The sequence below is a fragment of the Haematobia irritans genome, chromosome 3 (genome assembly GCF_050003625.1).
Source record: "Haematobia irritans isolate KBUSLIRL chromosome 3, ASM5000362v1, whole genome shotgun sequence".
NCBI classification, from domain to species: Eukaryota; Metazoa; Arthropoda; class Insecta; order Diptera; family Muscidae; genus Haematobia; species Haematobia irritans.
In genome coordinates, this window is record NC_134399.1 from 171,392,434 (window position 1) to 171,412,414 (window position 19,981).

General features: G+C 33.2%; 1 protein-coding gene across 9 annotated transcripts in view; it reads left to right on the top strand.

The window, feature by feature from the left end:
- The window catches only part of CrebB (Cyclic-AMP response element binding protein B), a 53,169-nt gene that overhangs the window by 7,350 nt on the left and 25,838 nt on the right, over window positions 1-19,981 (top strand). For 4 of the 9 annotated variants that reach the window (XM_075303227.1, XM_075303226.1, XM_075303224.1 and 1 more), the window contains exons 2-3: window positions 18,896-19,643; window positions 19,721-19,873. In XM_075303227.1, the coding sequence (XP_075159342.1) occupies window positions 19,323-19,643; window positions 19,721-19,873 (474 nt within the window). In that variant the 5' untranslated portion in view covers window positions 18,896-19,322. Of the gene's footprint in view, window positions 1-6,917; window positions 7,110-7,999; window positions 8,019-18,895; window positions 19,644-19,720; window positions 19,874-19,981 lie in introns of those variants that run through there. The other 5 variants (XM_075303223.1, XM_075303231.1, XM_075303230.1 and 2 more) reach the window with 3 other exon arrangements.

Below are 19,981 nucleotides of genomic sequence, written 5' to 3' on the forward strand. Positions count from 1 at the left end.
ACCAATAGTTGTTATTAGCATAAACCACTAAAATTATTTGCAATTTGAAAAACAATTTTGAAAAAGGAATCTTACATGTCATGATTAAAAATTATCAAACCAATTTTATTGTAGATCGACTCCTGATGAAGCAATTCAATGTAATTGCGAAATATTGAAAAATAAAGAAACCAATACATACAAAAAACGATCTCAAGCTTGATTAATTATTTTCTATTGGATAAAGACATTTTTTAGCGATCTATTTGGCCTAAAATCTAGGATCAATAAAATTAAAATTAGAATTAGAATTCAGATCTCATTTACGAATTTGCATTTTCTTTTCGCGGTGTATTAACAGAGCTATTCATGTACAAGCAAATGCCAGTTTAAAAATCCAAATTATAGCGGATACCTCAAAGTAAAAATGTTTTCTTAATTCCACAAAAACTTTAAACCAAAGATGCTAAATCCTCAAAATAAGCCTTAGCCTATATTTGAAGCTTTTTTTATCTTAAATCTAAAGTTTCAATATTTCAGTTAATTTAAGGACAATTTCTTTAAATCAGAAATGTGTTTCTTTACTTTAAGGGAAATTAGCCTTAGTTCAAAAAATTCGAATTTAACGGAGGGACGCAAATTTACAAAATTTGTGTCCTAAATTTATTGAAAAAAATTTTTGAAGTAAAGATTATAAACTTTGTTTTAATTAAAATGTCATTATTTTAAAGAAATTTTTCATTAATATTTTGTCAATTGCGCATCCTAAAATTTAGGTTGCATAATCTTTAATATCACGTAAATATTTTTTTCAGTGTAAAAATAAAAGTTTGGAAACAAAAATATTTTGGCAACATTTTTTCTATAGAAATAAAATTTTGGTAACATTTTCCTTTGAAATAGCATTTTGGTAAAATTTTCTTTGGATATAAAATTTTGGCAAAATTTTCCATAGAAATACAATTTTGGCAAAATTTTCTTTGGAAATAAAATTTTGGCAACATTTTCTATAGAAATAAAATTTTGGAAAAATTTTCTATAGAAATAAAATTTTGGCAAATTTTTTTTATAGAAATGACATTTTGGCAAAAGTTTCTATAGAAATAAAATTTTGTCAAAACTTTCTATGGAAATAAAATTTTGCACAATATTCTATAGAAATAAAATTTTGGCAAATTTTTTTCTATAGAAATAAAATTTTGGCAAAATTTTCTATAGAAATAAAATTTCGGCAAAATTTTCTATAGAAATAAAATTTCGGCAAAATTTTCTATATAAGTCGCAGTTTAGTACAAAGTCGTTTAAGATTTAGATATATCGTTTGTCCGATATTCTCTCAGAAGCCAGAGTTTTACCAAAATTAGCCTTTTTACCCAAAAAGTACAATTGGTACTATCATCAAGTGTGCTACATTTGATTTAAATCGGTTCAGATTTAGATGTAGCTCCCATATATATGTTCTTCCCAATTGGGTTAATATATCCAAAATACCCACATTTTCCTTGCAAAATTGGCACTGCAAAGTCGAAAGATTGTCAAAATGAATCAATATCAAATTTTCCTATACCTCTAATATGTATCTCTCGACATTTGCGAAATTGCATAAAAATGGCTTTGATTTAAAATTTTCCCATTTTTTACCCTGCGCCGTTCGTCCGTCATTTTTTAGTCCAATCGACTTCAAATTTGGCTCAAGTATGTTTTTTTTGGGTCAGAAAAGAATCCTATTGATTTTGGAAGAAATCGGATCAGATTTAAATATGGCTCCCATGACCACCGAGGCCATGACCTCGACTTACGTGAAATTATGCACAGAAAGTAAAATTACCATTCTAACTGTGATTGAAATCGATTCAGATTTAGATATAGCTCCCATATATAGCTTTCGCCCGATTTAGACTCATATGGCTTCAGAGGCCACATTTTTTCTCCAATTTACGTAAAATTTTGCAGAGGCAATAGAAATTACATTCTAGCCATGCACGTCAATTTTGTTTGAAATCGGTTCAAATTTATATAACGCTCCAATATATATCTTTCGCCCGATATGCATTTATGTAAAATTTCACTCCGATTTACTTGAAATTTTGCACAGATAGTATAAATAACATTCTAACTGTGCGTGCCAAATTTGGTTGAAATCAGTTCCGACTTAGATATACTAGCTCCCATATATATCTATCGCCCCATAAAGTGTTGCAGGGTATATTATAGTCGGCCCGGCCCGATTTTAGATTTTCCTTACTTGTTTTTACTAAAATTGTACAAAATTTTAAGTCATGCGATTTTGTAGGAGTATAAAAAAATTTTGGGAATATAAACCTTTTATGTAAAGAACTCAAAGTATATATATTATTTATCATTGAAAATTTCCATGTCCGTCTGTCTTTCCGTTATAATCACACCACAGTCTTCAATAATGAAGCTATTATGCTGAAATTTTGCATAAACTCGTGTTTTGTCTGCAAGCAGGTCTAGACATCCCAATTTTTATCCGCTTTGCCTGAGTTTGAAAATTTATAGGTATTTTGAAAAATTTCCTACAGAAATAAAATTTTGCTAAAATTTTCTATAGAAATAAAATTTTGGCAAAATTTTCTTTGAAAATAGAACTTTGGCAACATTTTCTATAGAAATAAAATTTTGGCAAAATTTTCTTTGGAAATAGAACTTTGGCAATATTTTCTATAGAAATAAAATTTTGGCAAAATTTTCTATAGAAATAAAAGTTTGACAAGATTTTCTAGACATCCCAATTTTTATCCGCTTTGCCTGAATTTGAAAATCTATAGGTATTTTGGATCCACACATGAGTACGCTGAATATGGCGGGCATCGATCCATATTTTGATTTGACTACATGGAGTTCTAAACACCGCAATTTTTATCCGATTTGCCTCAATATGGTGTGAATCGGTCCATGTTTTGGTATAGCCCCCATGTGTTAAATCTCCCGATTTCCATGTCTTGGTATATATGTTTGCTTGGCGGAGTATCTGTCATCAAATCCACCTGAGATTCTATATATAAAAGTTTGACAAGACTTTCTTGGTATATATGTTTGCTTGGCGGAGTATCTGTCATCAAATCCACCTGAGATTCTATATATAAAAGTTTGACAAGATTTTCTAGACATCCCAATTTTTATCCGCTTTGCCTGAATTTGATAATCAATAGGTATTTTGGGTCCGCACATGAGTACGCTGAATATGGCGGGTATCGATCCATATTTTGATTTGACTACATGGGGTTCTAAACACCGCAATTTTTATCCGATTTGCCTGAAATTTAATATTTAGAGGCATTTTAGGTCCGTAAATAGGTGTGGCGAATATGGTGTGAATCGGTCCATGTTTGGTATAGCCCCCATGTGTTAAATCTCCCGATTTCCATGTCTTGGTATATATGTTTGCTTGGCGGAGTATCTGTCATCAAGTTCACCTGAGATTCTATATATTTTCATGTAACCCGGCTTAATATTATGTAAATTGCGTGTTCTAAAATTTTGATTTCATATTAGGTCAGGTTTTTGAGTATGCAAATTAGTCTAATTTTGCAAACAACATTATCTATATTGCATACCAGAAGAGAATAAAAAGAACTCATAACATAAATAAAACACACAAAAAAAACCAAAAATGCATATTGATACTAAAAAAAATCTGCTATGGTATCCCAATTTCACAAGAAGTGTATTTTTTATTTTGTGTGTATTTCTTTGTTTTTGTATCGTCATCATTATCATATGTATTGGGAATTTCTTTACAGTTGAATTGGATGGCTTTTCTTTATTATGCGTATCCGTATATACTTGCAAGATTTCTTTCTAACACGTGCTGACAATTAAATGGAGAGATAAGAATACAAAACAGACAAAAATGACTAACAAACCTCCAGCAACACAAGTGAGTGTATTTCTTATGGGACCAATAGTTTAGGAGGAAAAAATTAAAAAAAAAAGAATATGTGTATATAAAATAATAATAATAATAATTGGAACGCATTAATCACGTTTAAATGTTTAATGAGGTGAAAATGAAACAGCTGTTCGAATCTTAAAAAAAAACTCTCTCGTCTCGTTTTGGTTTCTTTTGCTAGACACGATTAAAATTTCATTTACAAATTAAAAGTGGTTGACAATATTGTTTATTAGGTTAGTTACATTTATTATGCAAATAACGGGGAATTTCCCACTGATTGTTCATTTTGTATTTATTTATTTTTACTTTATCTTTTGTATCATATTGATTTCCATTTGTCTCTGCATTGACAAAAAAACAAGGCCCAAGGCCTATATAACGAGAGAGAGAAAGAGTTGGTACTTTAACCCATACACAACAACAATTTCATATATCCTTATAACAAAAGTAACAAAAAAACTACTATACGGACGACGCCGACACGACAACTATTCAAACTCTATCTGTATTGTGTTTAATATGTGTTTGTAAGTTATTGGGCTGTCATGTGTTTTATAACATTTACTTACCGTTAGTTTGTGTGACTATCCAAAATTTCTTACGATGGGCTTGGGCAGCAGCTGTTGATGATGATGACAATGACGACGACTGCTCGTGTTGTTAAAACATCAGCCTTGAACTTCGTCGTTCTGGAAGGTTGTTTGCAAAAATAACAAAACAGGCATAGGCTATATACATATCTAGGCAACATTTTACTGGTATTTCTATGTAATATTTTGCGTATTATAGAGCGTCATTATCAAATTAAAAATCATATCTATTTTCTTGACAGCTTATTTTAGTTGTATTTTTAGAGATTTAGAAAACCGCCTAATTCATTAGAATAATTTCTAGGAGAAAGAATAAATCCTACAAGTAGGGTATTTAGTTCGAATTTAGTCGCAATAATTGCTTGCATGTTTTAAACAAATTGAGATTTAAAAAATGTGCACATTTAAAAGCAAATATTCCTGAAATCTTATTTATAAAGATTTTAAAGATCCTTATTGGGTATGCTTAATTGTCTCAAAATAGACGTATAGTAAATTCAAAAAATGTGTCGGGGTCCATATTTATGTATTCTTTATAATTAAAGATAATAAAAACATTTTTTAAGGAGTTAACTCCTAGGAATTGTAATGAGAATTTAAAACTCGACTTTCAGAATTTTCAAAATTTTGAAATTTTCACTTTTCGATTTTCCAAAATTTAAAAAACTCGACTATCAACTAATTGATCTTTTCAAACATCGACTTTCCCTAATTTTGAAATGTATTCTTTATAATTAAAGATAATTTTTTTTTAGTTATAACTAGAAATTGTAATGAAAATTAAAAACTCGACTTTTTAAATTGTCAAAATTTGGAAAATTTCATTTTTCTATTTTTTTTAAATTAATTCAACTAATAGATCTTTTCAAACTTCGACTTTCCGATTTTCCCTAATTTTGAAAATTTGATTTTTTAAGAATTTTACGATTATTGCAAAGTCGACTCTCAACGTCGCAACTTCGGTGATTTATGGAGCATTTTCGGAATAAAAAGAGCTACATCATATTTCGCTTTCAGTTCAAATACAACGTTTTCCATTTTTACCATAGAAAAAATCAGTGAAACCGATACTGATTTTTCACAATATTCAAAAGTGGATTTTGAAAATTACAAAAAATTATCATTGATTTTTTTGACAAACAACAACAGGGCTGTTTTCTTTTAGCACTGGATATGCTAAGCCGTTAAGGACTAAAAGAAAACAGAGTACTCGTTATCCAGGACATCTCCAAAAATATGCAACACTGTCATCTGCTGTTTAAAAACAATCACAGAAAAGAAGTGAAAACTTGCATTTTTAATGTATGAAATCTCCAATTAGTAATAAATATTTACTGCTGCTATTATTTATGACACTGTATCACTTTGAATTTCATGTTTTTCAATAAAATAGTCACAATAAATTGCTATTGTGAATCGAAGAAGCGTCACTTTATCCAAATACAATCTGGCAACATCGGCGCGGCTTGCACTGATGAGATGTTCTGGATAGAACACCAGTGCAACGATGTTCTGGATAGCCCATACAAATGTTACATCCAGTGCAAAAAGAAAACAGCCCTAACGATGTTTTTCGAAAAATCGTATTTTGATTTTAACGATTATTCAGAAATCGACTCTTGACGTCACGACTTTTATATTTCTCTTTTAAATGTAAATACAATTAATGTTATATTTTTGTTGCTAAACATTGTAAAAGTTAATACTGTTAAATATTTAAATTATTACAATTTATATATTTATATCTCGCTGAAGATGATCACCGATGGAGTAACGAAATATCCGAGAACAGAACATCTCAATAAAAAAGTAATGAAAAACAACAACACCAGTCTTTTTCATTAGTCCATGACCTCAAGCCAAACGAATAATCCCAAAATTGTAAAATTCCAAAGGTTCTATTTTAATTGAAAAATCTACTTTGGAATTTGTTGACAAAAATCAATTTATTTTCAACCGACACAAAAATATAATTCTGCGCATTTTCTGCTTTTACTTGAGTTTCATTTATACCACAGTGCCAAATTAACAATCAACTGGTTGGCATCCCGGATTTCAAATATTTCTATAGCTGCACTCTTCTAACACATGACGTTTTAGGGTATTTGAAACAAAACAATAAACAATGTTGACAACGCATTGAATATTTTCAACTAAATAAAAGCGCCAAAATGTTTTCATTTGGTAAGCAAAAAAATATCAAATTTAAACAAATGTAAAGAAGTTGGCCAACGAATCGGAAATAAACCCTATATATTGGCAGTGTCCCTTTAAAGCTGTGGGACACTAATTGAATATATTTTGATACCTGCCAGAACGTTTCACGAACCCACACAAAAGTCTCCTATGTAGTTGGATGAATTGGCAACTCTGTTCTCTCTTCGTTTCTACTGTCAGTTAATTGTTCTCTTCTCTCAATGAAAGTCAAAGCCATGCACAACAACAAATGACGTAGTGATGTCATCAGAAATTGGTGTTAAATTTTCTTCCCAAATAGTTGAAAGAAAAACATAGCGGCAGTTAAACAAATTATTTGATTTTCTTGTTAAAAACAAATATGTTCTATGAATGTGAGTGCTTATGTTTAAATGAATGAAAATATTAAGATTAAAGAAAAGAATGTAAGCGATATAAAAGCTATGAATGTAAATAACGGCAATTGTTTGTACCCAAATTGCAAAAAACTTGTATGTATTGTAGATAAAAGAAGAGTTGTGTAGCTACTAAGTAATGCAAATCGCACTAAGTGACGTATTGGAAACCAATAAAGTGAAAATTTTAAAAATATTTATAAAAAGTAAATTCGTAATAAACAATGGAAAGAAACATTATCTATATAACCATAACTCTTTGCAAAAGCTCATACTTTTTTGCAGCTTCATTTACTCTTGGTGTTCATACGAAGTTTCCTTGTGTGTATGTGAAATATATCTTTGGCAACAGTTTAATTTACATGCCCTATTACCACCCCTCGGCAACAAAAAAGAGAAAAAAAAAATTTGAGAACAGTAGAATCGAATATTTAAACTTATAAATCAATAAATTCCATTCCATTGTCATCTCATTTTGAATTTATGTGAACTTTGTGGAATTTATATGATCTCATTACGTCACTTCTACTTACCTTACTTTTTCATTGGATAAGCCTTTTAAGCATAATTCTCTTTTATATCGTTTCTGTTTGTGTGCGTGCATGTGTATATAATTGCTCCTCAAGAATGGCCCCCTAACTTCTCATATAATCAAAGCATATTCTACAATGCAAATATGTTGCATGCAAAACCCAATAAGAACATAGTACGACTAAATGTACGAACACATCACTGACGATTGGCGTTTAACGAATTAAAACAAAATGAAAATATATATGTACATAAGTTATTTGCATATGCAACTAAAATAACAATAAACAAATAAGGAAAGTCTAAAGTCGGGCGGGGCCGACTATATTATACCCTGCACCACTTAGTAGATCTAAATTTTCGATACCATATCACATTCGTCAAACGTGTTGGGGGCTATATATAAAGGTTTGTACCAAATACATACATTTAAATACCACTCGATCTGGACAGAATTTGATAGACTTCTACAAAATCTATAGGCTCAAAATTTGTGACGGCTAATGTACTAGGGTGGAACACAATGTTAGTACAAAAAATATGGGAAACATTTAAATCTGAAGCAATATTAAGGAAACTTCGCAAACGGTTATTTATGATTTATCGCTCGATATATATGTATTAGAAGTTTAGGAAAATTAGAGTCATTTTTACAACTTTTCGACTAAGCAGTGGCGATTTAACAAGCAAAATGTTGGTATTTTGACCATTTTTGTCGAAATCAGAAAAACATATAAAGGGTGATTTGTTAAGAGCTTGATAACTTTTTTTTTAAAAAAAAACGCATAAAATTTGCAAAATCTCATCGGTTCTTTATTTGAAACGTTAGATTGGTCCATGACATTTACTTTTTGAAGATAATTTCATTTAAATGTTGACCGCGGCTGCGTCTTAGGTGGTCCATTCGGAAAGTCCAATTTTGGGCAACTTTTTCGAGCATTTCGGCCGGAATAGCCCGAATTTCTTCGGAAATGTTGTCTTCCAAAGCTGGAATAGTTGCTGGCTTATTTCTGTAGACTTTAGACTTGACGTAGCCCCACAAAAAATAGTCTAAAGGCGTCAAATCGCATGATCTTGGTGGCCAACTTACCGGTCCATTTCTTGAGATGAATTGTTCTCCGAAGTTTTCCCTCAAAATGGCCATAGAATCGCGAGCTGTGTGGCATGTAGCGCCATCTTGTTGAAACCACATGTCAACCAAGTTCAGTTCTTCCATTTTTGGCAACAAAAAGTTTGTTAGCATCGAACGATAGCGATCGCCATTCACCGTAACGTTGCGTCCAACAGCATCTTTGAAAAAATACGGTCCAATGATTCCACCAGCGTACAAACCACACCAAACAGTGCATTTTTCGGGATGCATGGGCAGTTCTTGAACGGCTTCTGATTGCTCTTCACTCCAAATGCGGCAATTTTGCTTATTTACGTAGCCATTCAACCAGAAATGAGCCTCATCGCTGAACAAAATTTGTCGATAAAAAAGCGGATTTTCTGCCACTGATTTTGGTAATAAAATTCAATGATTTGCAAGCGTTGCTCGTTAGTAAGTCTATTCATGATGAAATGTCAAAGCATACTGAGCATCTTTCTCTTTGACACCATGTCTGAAATCCCACGTGATCTGTCAAATACTAATGCATGAAAATCCTAACCTCAAAAGAATCACCCTTTATATGGGAGCTATATCAAAATCTGAACCGATTTCAACCAAATTTGGCACGCATAGCTACAATGCTAATTCTACTCCCTGTGCAAAATTTCAACTAAATCGGAGTTAAAAATTGGCCTCTGTGGTCATATGAGTGTAAATCGGGCGAAAGCTATATATGGGAGATATATCTAAATCTGAACCGATTTCAACCAAATTTGTCACGTATAGCTACAATGCTAATTCTACTCCCTGTGCAAAATTTCAACTAAATTGGAGTTGAAAATTGGCCTCTGTGGTCATATGAGTGTAAATCGGGCGAAAGCTATATATGGGAGCTATATCTAAATCTGAACCGATTTCAATCAAATGTGGCACGCATAGCTACAATGCTAATTATACTCCCTGTGCAAAATTTCAACTAAATCGGAGCAAAAAATTGGCCTCTGTGGTCATTTGAGTGTAAATCGGGCGAAAGCTATATATGGGAGCTATATCTAAATCTGAACCGATTTCAACCAAATTTGACACGCATAGCTATAATGCTATTTCTACTCCCTGTGCAAAATTTCAACTAAATCGGAGCAAAAAATTGGCCTCTGTGGGCAAATGAGTGTAAATCGGGGGAAAGCTATATATGGGAGCTATATCTAAATCTGAACCGATTTGGCTGATATTTTGCAAGTTTTTCGAGACTCATAAAATATTCGGATGTACGGAATTTGAGGAAGATCGGTTGATATTCACGCCAATTATGACCAGATCGGTGAAAAATATATATGGCAGCTATATCTAAATCTGAACCGATTTTTTCCAAAATCAATAGGGATCGTCTTTGAGCCGAAACAGGACCCTATACCAAATTTTAGGACAATCGGACTAAAACTGCGAGCTGTACTTTGCACACAAAAATACATCAACAGACAGACAGACAGACGGACATCGCTAAATCGACTCAGAATTTAATTCTAAGACGATCGGTATACTAAACGATGGGTCTCAGACTTTTCCTTCTTGGCGTTACATACAAATGCACAAACTTATTATACCCTGTACCACAGTAGTGGTGAAGGGTATAAAAATATTTGAAAAAGGAGAGGTAACATAATAATAAAATAACCTAGTTAAGAGGGTAAAAAGCCACATTTTTCTTTTTCGATCCCAAAGTGGTACAAAAGACGATAGCAAGCAATTTACATGGGCTGGTAATAGAACGTCATTTGTTAAGCATCAGCAGATTTGTTGCACATTAGTTATTCAGAGGCGTCTAAAGTTTCGAATATTTATTTATTTAAAATATAATTGTTTTATTTTAAATTATTAAAGAATACTATACGTGAAAAATGCTTATTTTAACACGATAATTCTAACTACACAAAATCTACCCAAATATAATGAATATGGTATCCAAATAATAGGTAATAACGTGTATATTTAGAATTCAAAAAAATCCTTATACTAGTAGACACCGAATTTCCTGTATTATATTGATTTCGTTGGGTTAGTCCACATTGGACTGTGTCTTTTAGAGGAAGCTTGAAACTTGGTTTATCTCAACTCGTAATTTACTCGCCAGTTAATCAAAAATATTCATATAAATCTGAAAAAATACTATTTATTATTTTTGTATCTAGGTTAGGTTAGGTATCACAATGAACTATTCAGTCCATTGTGATACCACATTGGTGAACTTGTCTCTTATCACTGAGTGCTGCCCGATTCTATGTTAAGCTCAATGACAAGGGACCTACTGTTTATAGTACTGTTTTAAACACTCAGTAATGTCACCAGCATTACTGAGATCGGACAATCCATAGTTTATTTTTATAGCCGAGTCCGAACGGCATTGCAGTGAAACCACTTAGATAAGCTTTTAAATACACAGTAATGTCACCAGAATTACTGAGATCGGATAATCCACCGTTGAAAACTTTTTGGTATTTGGTCGGAACTGTGTTCGAACCCACGACCCCGTATATGTTAGACGGGCATGGTAACCATTGCACCATGGTGGCTCCTTATTGTATCTAGGCCGGCATAAAATGTTCGAATTGTTGCTCAACTGAAAAACATGATTCAGATATGTCACTGCTCTGCCGATTATAAACATTCACCCTTATTCCTGAAGTCGCCCTCGCCGTCGCTTTTCTTCAGTCGCCACTAATTGGTATTCCGTTCGTCGACATATACTGCTATCGAAGAAAATCGGTATTCCTGGTGTCGCTTTTTATCGCCAACATCGTCGCTTTTTTTTTAGACTTTATTAATCGAACAATTGAAAAATAAATGGATATTGGTAACAGGTAAAGTGACTAATCTTGAACAATTACAATAAAATGGAAAAAAAATCAGTATATATAGCAGTTATGGTCGTCACATTCAAATCATAGAAAAGAACACTGTACAATTAAAGTAAACGTATTGATTTTCAGGGCCTCTGGTTGGTCATTCTGAGATTTCTTTTGAAGAGAACGAGCAGATGGAAGTTTCTGGGACAAAGCGGCCGCCTCGGAAGAAGAAAGATTGAAAAATCACATCGAGGGATCACAATGGACCTATACTGGTCTAAGTGGGCATCAATACAAGACATTGATGTCACCCTCTACAACCTAACCTAACCTGTGGTCGTCACATTCAAATCATAGAAAAGAACACTGTACAATTAAAGTAAACGTATTGATTTTCAATTCCATTTATTTTTAATAGAAATCCTTCAAGGCCAATGTATTTTATTTAGCACCAAACTTAGGTAACAATTGTGTCGAACGGCATATACAACGTCGTTCCAATTGTATATGCTGGATATTGTTATTGTCCTAATATAGATATCAAAATCATTTCCCGAGTCAACATTGGATTACAAACAAACAGCATTTTAAACACAAATAATTGAAATTAAGTTTTGCACATCAGCTGATTGTTTTCTTTCACGATGATCCTTGTGCCATTGATATCAGCGTCGTCGCCATTTTTGTAGTTTTGGATGCTTTAACTGTCCTCGAATATATATCCACATTTTTTCCGCGTCAAATTAAATATCTTTTCTTGATTTTCCGACTTAGAATTGCGTCAGAAATAAAAATATTTTAAACCGAAAAAATTAAAATTCTTTTTTTGCACATCAGCTGATTGTTTTCTAGTGATATCGGCCTTTTATTACCGAGTATTGTAATTGGTACAAAAAGTAATCATCGCCGTCGCCACTTCGCAGGAATACCAAATGAATGACGAGACGACTTAAAAGCGACAGACGACAAAAAGCGACGGCGGGAGCGAGGGCGATTTCAGGAATAAGGGTGATCATTTTCAATTACAAAATTAAAAATTTTTAGTAGATTTTTTATTTATAATGAAAAATTTAATTTATTTAGTGGCAACTTTTTTAGAACTTTCACATGTTTTCTTCTATTCTACATCAATTCTATGATATCCAAATAATTGTATTTCCTACTGGGGCCTTTATATATCTTAGTAAAACGTAACAAAGCAATAAAGAAGAAATGCGAAAGAAAACAAACAAACACAAACACTCATACATATTTAAGGTGATATGTACAAAAAAACTTCCAGATAAAAGATGGAATATCTTACATACACCATCAAAACAACGTCGTCGATGAGCGTACTTCACCCCATACGACCATACAAAAGAACTCCCTACATCGACATCATCATTATCATCATCATCGTGATATCGCAATATAAGCAACGATGTCATGACGTCATGTCATAAAAATAACATCCAGTGGTAGAGTAAAGTATGTGTGCAGTATAGTACAAATGCCGACAACACAAAATTTGTGTCACATTTCCATTTTTATGGATAATAGGGGATTTATACGAATTTAAAGTGGCAACATGTTTTTTTGGATTTAAGTTATGTTCCAGAGCTCTATAGCAGTACTTTGTTAAGGTACTGCTATAGGTGTGAGAAAAGATCATAATTAAAGTATTTTTTTGGGAGTTATTGAAATCAGAATGCAATTGATATGCAACTAATTAGAGCCGGTATTGAAGAATATTACGTCCAATCGATGTTCTTTGTCGATAAGATAAATATATAATCTGGCAGCTCTCAATGATAAGGGGGAAGTTCACCCTTGTGGTATCACAATGGACTGGTTTGTCTAAATTGACCTTAAATAACCGAGATTTGGCATCCGAATTGTAAATACAAAAAAAGAAGTGTAATGTACGTGTCCAAACTTATGAGTTTAGACTTATCAGCCATTACTCATATGTGGAAATGTTGTAGTTTTACGATACCATTTGAATAATTGAAATAACATTAAGATACTATTGTGAATTACGAATTTAGTACTAAGATATTTCGTGGCAAGTCATTGAATTAGAATTTGGCCACTTGCTTTTTATACTTCAACGGTGAGCATAGAACAGACTCAATAAACCTGTACGAATCTAACCCTAATATTCCTTTTTTGTCTTTTTGGTTCACTTGCCCATAATAACTCTTCCCTGAGATATTATGTTTGGCAATACATTCCATGGTTGATCTCCTCTCCCTTTTGTTATAGTCCCTGTTGGTGGGAAGTAAATCCCAGAGGCCTATTCCCTATACAGTCCACTATCACTCCAGAGGTTGGTAAGAGTGAATTCAATCTCTCCAGACTTCATCTCTCGATACACATAAGCTTAAACAGTACGAATAATGTCAATTAATCAAGAAGTCGATGACAGGGTGTCGAAGTAAAGCGAACTGAACCTTCCCATTATTGGAAATTTGAACACCTTAAGTTTTTACAAGGAAAATTCATTCAAATTAAATTAACCCTCTCATGCCCGAATTAAAATGCACGGATCTAGAAATTTTTATGCGCTAGATATGTTATTCTTGACTCATGAAATGAAAAAAAGTCCCTGGTATCCTTGTTCGCCACTAATCCAAAAAATCGCATGTCGAACGTAAGCACTCAGTAAAAAAAGTGTCGCCAAAAAAGTAGTGAAAATATTCTTTTTGGATCCGGAAGTGGCGCAAAATTGGCGCAGAAGCAATACATTTAACATCCCAGCAAAAAAAAAATTGTAAGTTCTTCCGAAGGCACAACTTTAAAAGCAATTCCAGAGGATGCACTCCCAATGATGTTCTTTATTTTAACTGCCAGGAAGTTCTTTTCATTCAATTTTGTATAACATGCTATTTTCATATTTTTAATGGGCAAATTTAACTTTTTTTGTTTTAAATAGGTTAAAAACAGAGTAAGAATTCATAAAATGGTACAAACCATTTAAATTTTGTTGAAAAAAATCTAAATCCAATCTGAAAAAATTGTGAATTTTTGAAAATATTTGTGGTCAAACGTTTCATACAAGCGTTAGGATCCATTAAAAATTATAAAAAATTATAAAAATTACTTATTTAACAAAATATCACAGAATTTTGTAATTTACATCAAAAACAGTGAATTCGGATCACACCTAAAGAAGTGATGCAAATTTAGTGCAACGGCTGTTGAAATGGAAGACTTCCGTCCTATGACAAGCCCATGTTAAATTCATCGCTTCTGCGTCAATTATGCACCACTTCCGGATCCAAAAAGAACATTTTCATTACTTTTTTGGCGATGCTTTTTTTGCTGGGATGGCCTTGTCATAGGACGGATGTCGACCATTTCAACAGCGGTTGCACTGAGTTTGCATCACTTCTTAAGGTTTGATTCAAATTCAGTGTTTTGGATGTGAATTAAAAAAAAATTGTAATATTTTGCCAAATAAATAATTTTTATAATTTTTTATGATTTTTAATGGCTGAAACGTTTGACCTCTAATATTTTAAAAAATTCGCAAATTTTCTAGACTGGATTCAGCATTTTTTCGAGAAAATTGGAATAAAAAAATGAAATTTCCCATTAAAAGTATGAAAACCGCGAGTTATAAAAAATTTACTCAAATGAACTTCCTGTGCAGTTAAAACAAAGAACATCTTTGGGAGAACATTTTTGGAAGTACTTTTAATGTTGTGCCTTTAAAAGAACTTCCAATTTTTTTTGCTAGGCATATAAGCACAATATTGCCTATAGGCAACATTGGGCATGAGAGAGTAAAGTATGTACACCCGGAAGATCGTCCAGGAATCCCTATCTTATGTACCCTCTTCCATGGATTGCATATAATAAAATTCAACTTAAGACTGTCATCCACTATCGAGTTACCTGAGTTGTGGTAACAATTGTTGATGGCAAGGTATCCCAAAACTTGTTGACATCATCTTCTAAATTGTAATTTAGTCCATGTGGAGTCAGATTAAATACCTATATAAGCCAGCTTAGTTCTTGATCAGTTTATAGACTGGTGTGAACCAATCGGAAGAGATTTGTCCCCCATGAGGCGTCAGAAGTCAAATCTGGGGGTCGGTTTACATGATCGCTATATAAATATGAAACGATATGGACCAAATTGTTCATGATTAGTAGAAACCATGTACTGGCATCACCTACCAAATTTCAACGATTTCGAATGAAATTTGCTTTTCCAGGAGGTTCAAGAAGTAAAATTTGGGGAACAGTTTATATGGGGGATATATATAATTATGGACCTATATGGACCAATTTTTGCATGGTGATTAGATGCCATATACTAATACCACGGATCGAATAAAATTTGCTACTCTTCGAGGATCCGCAAGTCAAATCAGGGGATGGGTTTATATGGCGGCTATATACAATAATGGACCGGTATGGACAAATTTCTTCGTTGTCAGTAGATCCTCCTACAGGCCAAATCCGGGGATCGGTGCTCAAAATGTTTTAATTAAATCTAAATTAACTTGACCACCATTTCATCTCCAGTTTATATAAAAACATTCCTTTTCATATGTTAGTAATGATCAGGTTTACTCAAAATTGTCTTTGCATATTTTCAGGCGATACGCAAGTCCACTTGGAAAAATTTATGAAATGTGAAGAACCCTATTTGTAGTATTTACCCGATAACATCAAAAATTTTAATTGGTATTAGAATCAACACATGTATAATCTATTACAGGATAAATAAAGGGTGATTCTTTTGAGGTTAGGATTTTCATGCATTAGTATTTGACAGATCACGTGGGATTTCAGACATGGTGTCAAAGAGAAAGATGCTCAGTATGCTTTGACATTTCATCATGAATAGACTTACGATCTGCCACAACGTCGAATTTTCAGTGAATGGGCCCTAGAAAAGTTGGCAGAAAATCCGCTTTTTTATGACAAATTTTGTTCAGCGATGAGGCTCATTTCTGGTTGAATGGCTACGTAAATAAGCAAAATTGCCGCATTTGGAGTGAAGAGCAACCAGAAGCCGTTCAAGAACTGCCCATGCATCCCGAAAAATGCACTGTTTGGTGTGGTTTGTACGCTGGTGGAATCATTGGACCGTATTTTTTCAAAGATGCTGTTGGACGCAACGTTACGGTGAATGGCGATCGCTATCGTTCGATGCTAACAAACTTTTTGTTGCCAAAAATGGAAGAACTGAACTTGGTTGACATGTGGTTTCAACAAGATGGCGCTACATGCCACACAGCTCGCGATTCTATGGCCATTTTGAGGGAAAACTTCGGAGAACAATTCATCTCAAGAAATGGACCGGTAAGTTGGCCACCAAGATCATGCGATTTGACGCCTTTAGACTATTTTTTGTGGGGCTACGTCAATTCTAAAGTCTACAGAAATAAGCCAGCAACTATTCCAGCTTTGGAAGACAACATTTCCGAAGAAATTCGGGCTATTCCGGCCGAAATGCTCGAAAAAGTTGCCCAAAATTGGACTTTCCGAATGGACCACCTAAGACGCAGCCGCGGTCAACATTTAAATGAAATTATCTTCAAAAAGTAAATGTCATGGACCAATCTAACGTTTCAAATAAAGAACCGATGAGATTTTGCAAATTTTATGCGTTTTTTTTTAAAAAAAAGTTATCAAGCTCTTAACAAATCACCCTTTAAAATTCTGTTTATAATCACCCGACACGATCAAGATTTGTTTCATACTTTAATTTTGAGTGGCATCCATTTCATGCGTCACTCTTGGACAACTACACCAAGATTCTTTATTGGATACATATACATATATGTAAGAGGCACACCTTTTATAAGCAAAGCGAATACAATCCATTATAAATAATTTCGCATGAAAACGTAAATTTTTTTCATACACATTGCAATAGTATCACACAATACCTTCATTCAAAAACTTGCTTGTAGCTGCAAAAACGTCCCATCCATCTGTAGTGTAGACATGAAGTGCTGATGACGAAGACAAAGATGACGACTGTATTCATCATATGGTTAAAAAGATTCAAAAAAAAAAAAAAAACTACGTCAACTTAATGATTTCTTGTAGCCGCATTCATAAATAAGAGAATGGTGGATGATGTTCCATGTTGTGAACAGAGGCACATAAAAACTACGTTAATTTTTGTATGCTAAATTTCACAACCTGAAAGGTAGCTAATATGAAGTGTTACCACTGCAAGCATTATATTTTTTTTTTTGTGAAAATAATTTTTATTAATTTAAATTCCAAAAAGATATGAATATTATTCTTCTAGGTGCAATCGGTTAAGTAAAAACGATAATGTTGGGAGTGGATTTCGTTGAACCTTCACTCAGCTTGTTTTGGACCACCACCATGGCGATTGACAGTACCAGTTAGTAGAAATAAAATTCTGACGAAATTTTCTATAGAAATAAAATTTTCATAAATTTTTTTGTAGAAATAAAATTTTGACAAAATTTTCTACAGAAATAAAATTTTGACAAAATTTTCTATAGAAATACAATTTTTTATATTTTTTACAGAAATAAAATTTTGACAAAATTTTCTTAGAAATAAAATTTTGACAAAATTTTCTATAGAAATAAAATTTTGACAAAATTTTCTATAGAGATAAAATTTAGACAAAATTTTCTATAGAAATACAATTTTGACAATTTTGACAAAATTTTCTACAGAAATAACACTTTCACAAAATTTTCTATAGATAGTTTGATAGTTTGTAGGTAGAATTTCTCAAACATTTTGTAGAATATTTTTGTCTCGAGTGGCAAAATATCGACTGAATAATTCACAGATATGTATGTACATACTTTATGGGATCTTATGGTTATATCTTGATGTCTTTTGACGAACAAAAATTGTATACCCCCAAATGGAGGGTCTAAATAGGGTTACTCGTATTTGACTTATATTATAATGGCACCTTCATTGTTGACGTTGTTTGCTCTGATGTTGATGTTGTTATTGTTGTTGGCGTATTGAATGTACTGGATTGAGTAGAGGAGAGGTTTGATGACTCATAACGCCAGACCGCAATCTAGCCAGCCAGTCCGTCGTATAAGCTATTGTGACGACGACGAATACAATTAATCGTTGCTTGTGGGGAATTGTATTTACTTATTTGTTTTTTTTTTTTCATGTCAAGTGTTAAAGAAAAAGTTGTATCATTCCAAGCTATAGTGAATGGATAAGAGTACAATAATAGTGGACGTCGTGACAATCTATGGTTTGTGGTATTCATAGTTTAAATGTGCAACAGATTAATTGTAAACAACTTTCTGTTGAGATTAAAAATCAAAACATCAACAATTTAGTGATACCTCAACCTAATCGTTTTTTTTTTCTTTTTCCCATTACAGTTTAATTTACTAGAACTTCAAACTGGATAATCTAAGAAGCTACGTGATTATATGGACCACGGCAGTAGGAACAAAACCACCGCTGTATAAAAAGCCTAGGCAAAATCACCACCGATTACGTCCACGTCTAATTAAATTCGAGCCAGTCTAAGTGACCACCGGAAAAGTGTGTGTGTGTATAACCAATTTATTTGGTGAACACACATTGGATTCTCATTTCTATATATAAAAGGTCACGAAGACGACACTGATCATTATCTGCTTTAGATATACAAAGAGAAGAGTCTAGCACAACCCCTCAGCCGAAGAAACAAAGTTCTCAAAACAGGGGGGTTTTCAAAAATAGAGGACAAGGGAAAGTCCAAAGAATCTAGTCAAACTGAAGCAGTTGTCGGAAGACGTTACGGTGCTGTTGAAAATTGAAAAAATGGACAGCATCGTTGAGGAGAATGGTAACTCCTCAAATAATATAGACGATACATCAGGAGGTGGCACCACTGGAGGTGGTGGTGGTGGCGCTGGTCACAATTTATCAGTAACAACATCCTCCCAACAACCTGCCGCGGTACAACCTACACACATGAACCTAACAAACTCAAATAGTGTACAGCAGCAACAACCTCCAAATCAATCATCAATTCCTGTATCAATATCAGTGGCAGCAGCAGCCGCTGCATTGGCGGCTAATTCTGTTTTAACAACCACCTCAAATGTTGTACAATATTTACCTAATCCACATAGTTTGCCCGTGAGTGAGATATTTTCATATATATAAGGTTTTGTTTGGGAATTGATTTGTCAAATAACGCATTCGTTCTTTTGCAGGTTCAATCGGTTATACAAGCTGCAAATCAATCGTCTGTAATACAAACGGCGGCTGGTAATAATTCACAGACACATATTGCCATACCCAAAGGCACCGTTGTATATAAAAACAATGCCACAGTTATACACACAACATCAGGCAATGCTGTCCAAGTAAGTTTTGAAGACCCCCACCCGTTCATCTTCAATATACACCATATGCTTTCTTCATTATTTGAAATACCTACACATTATTACCGACGAAATCCCTTAAAAATATTT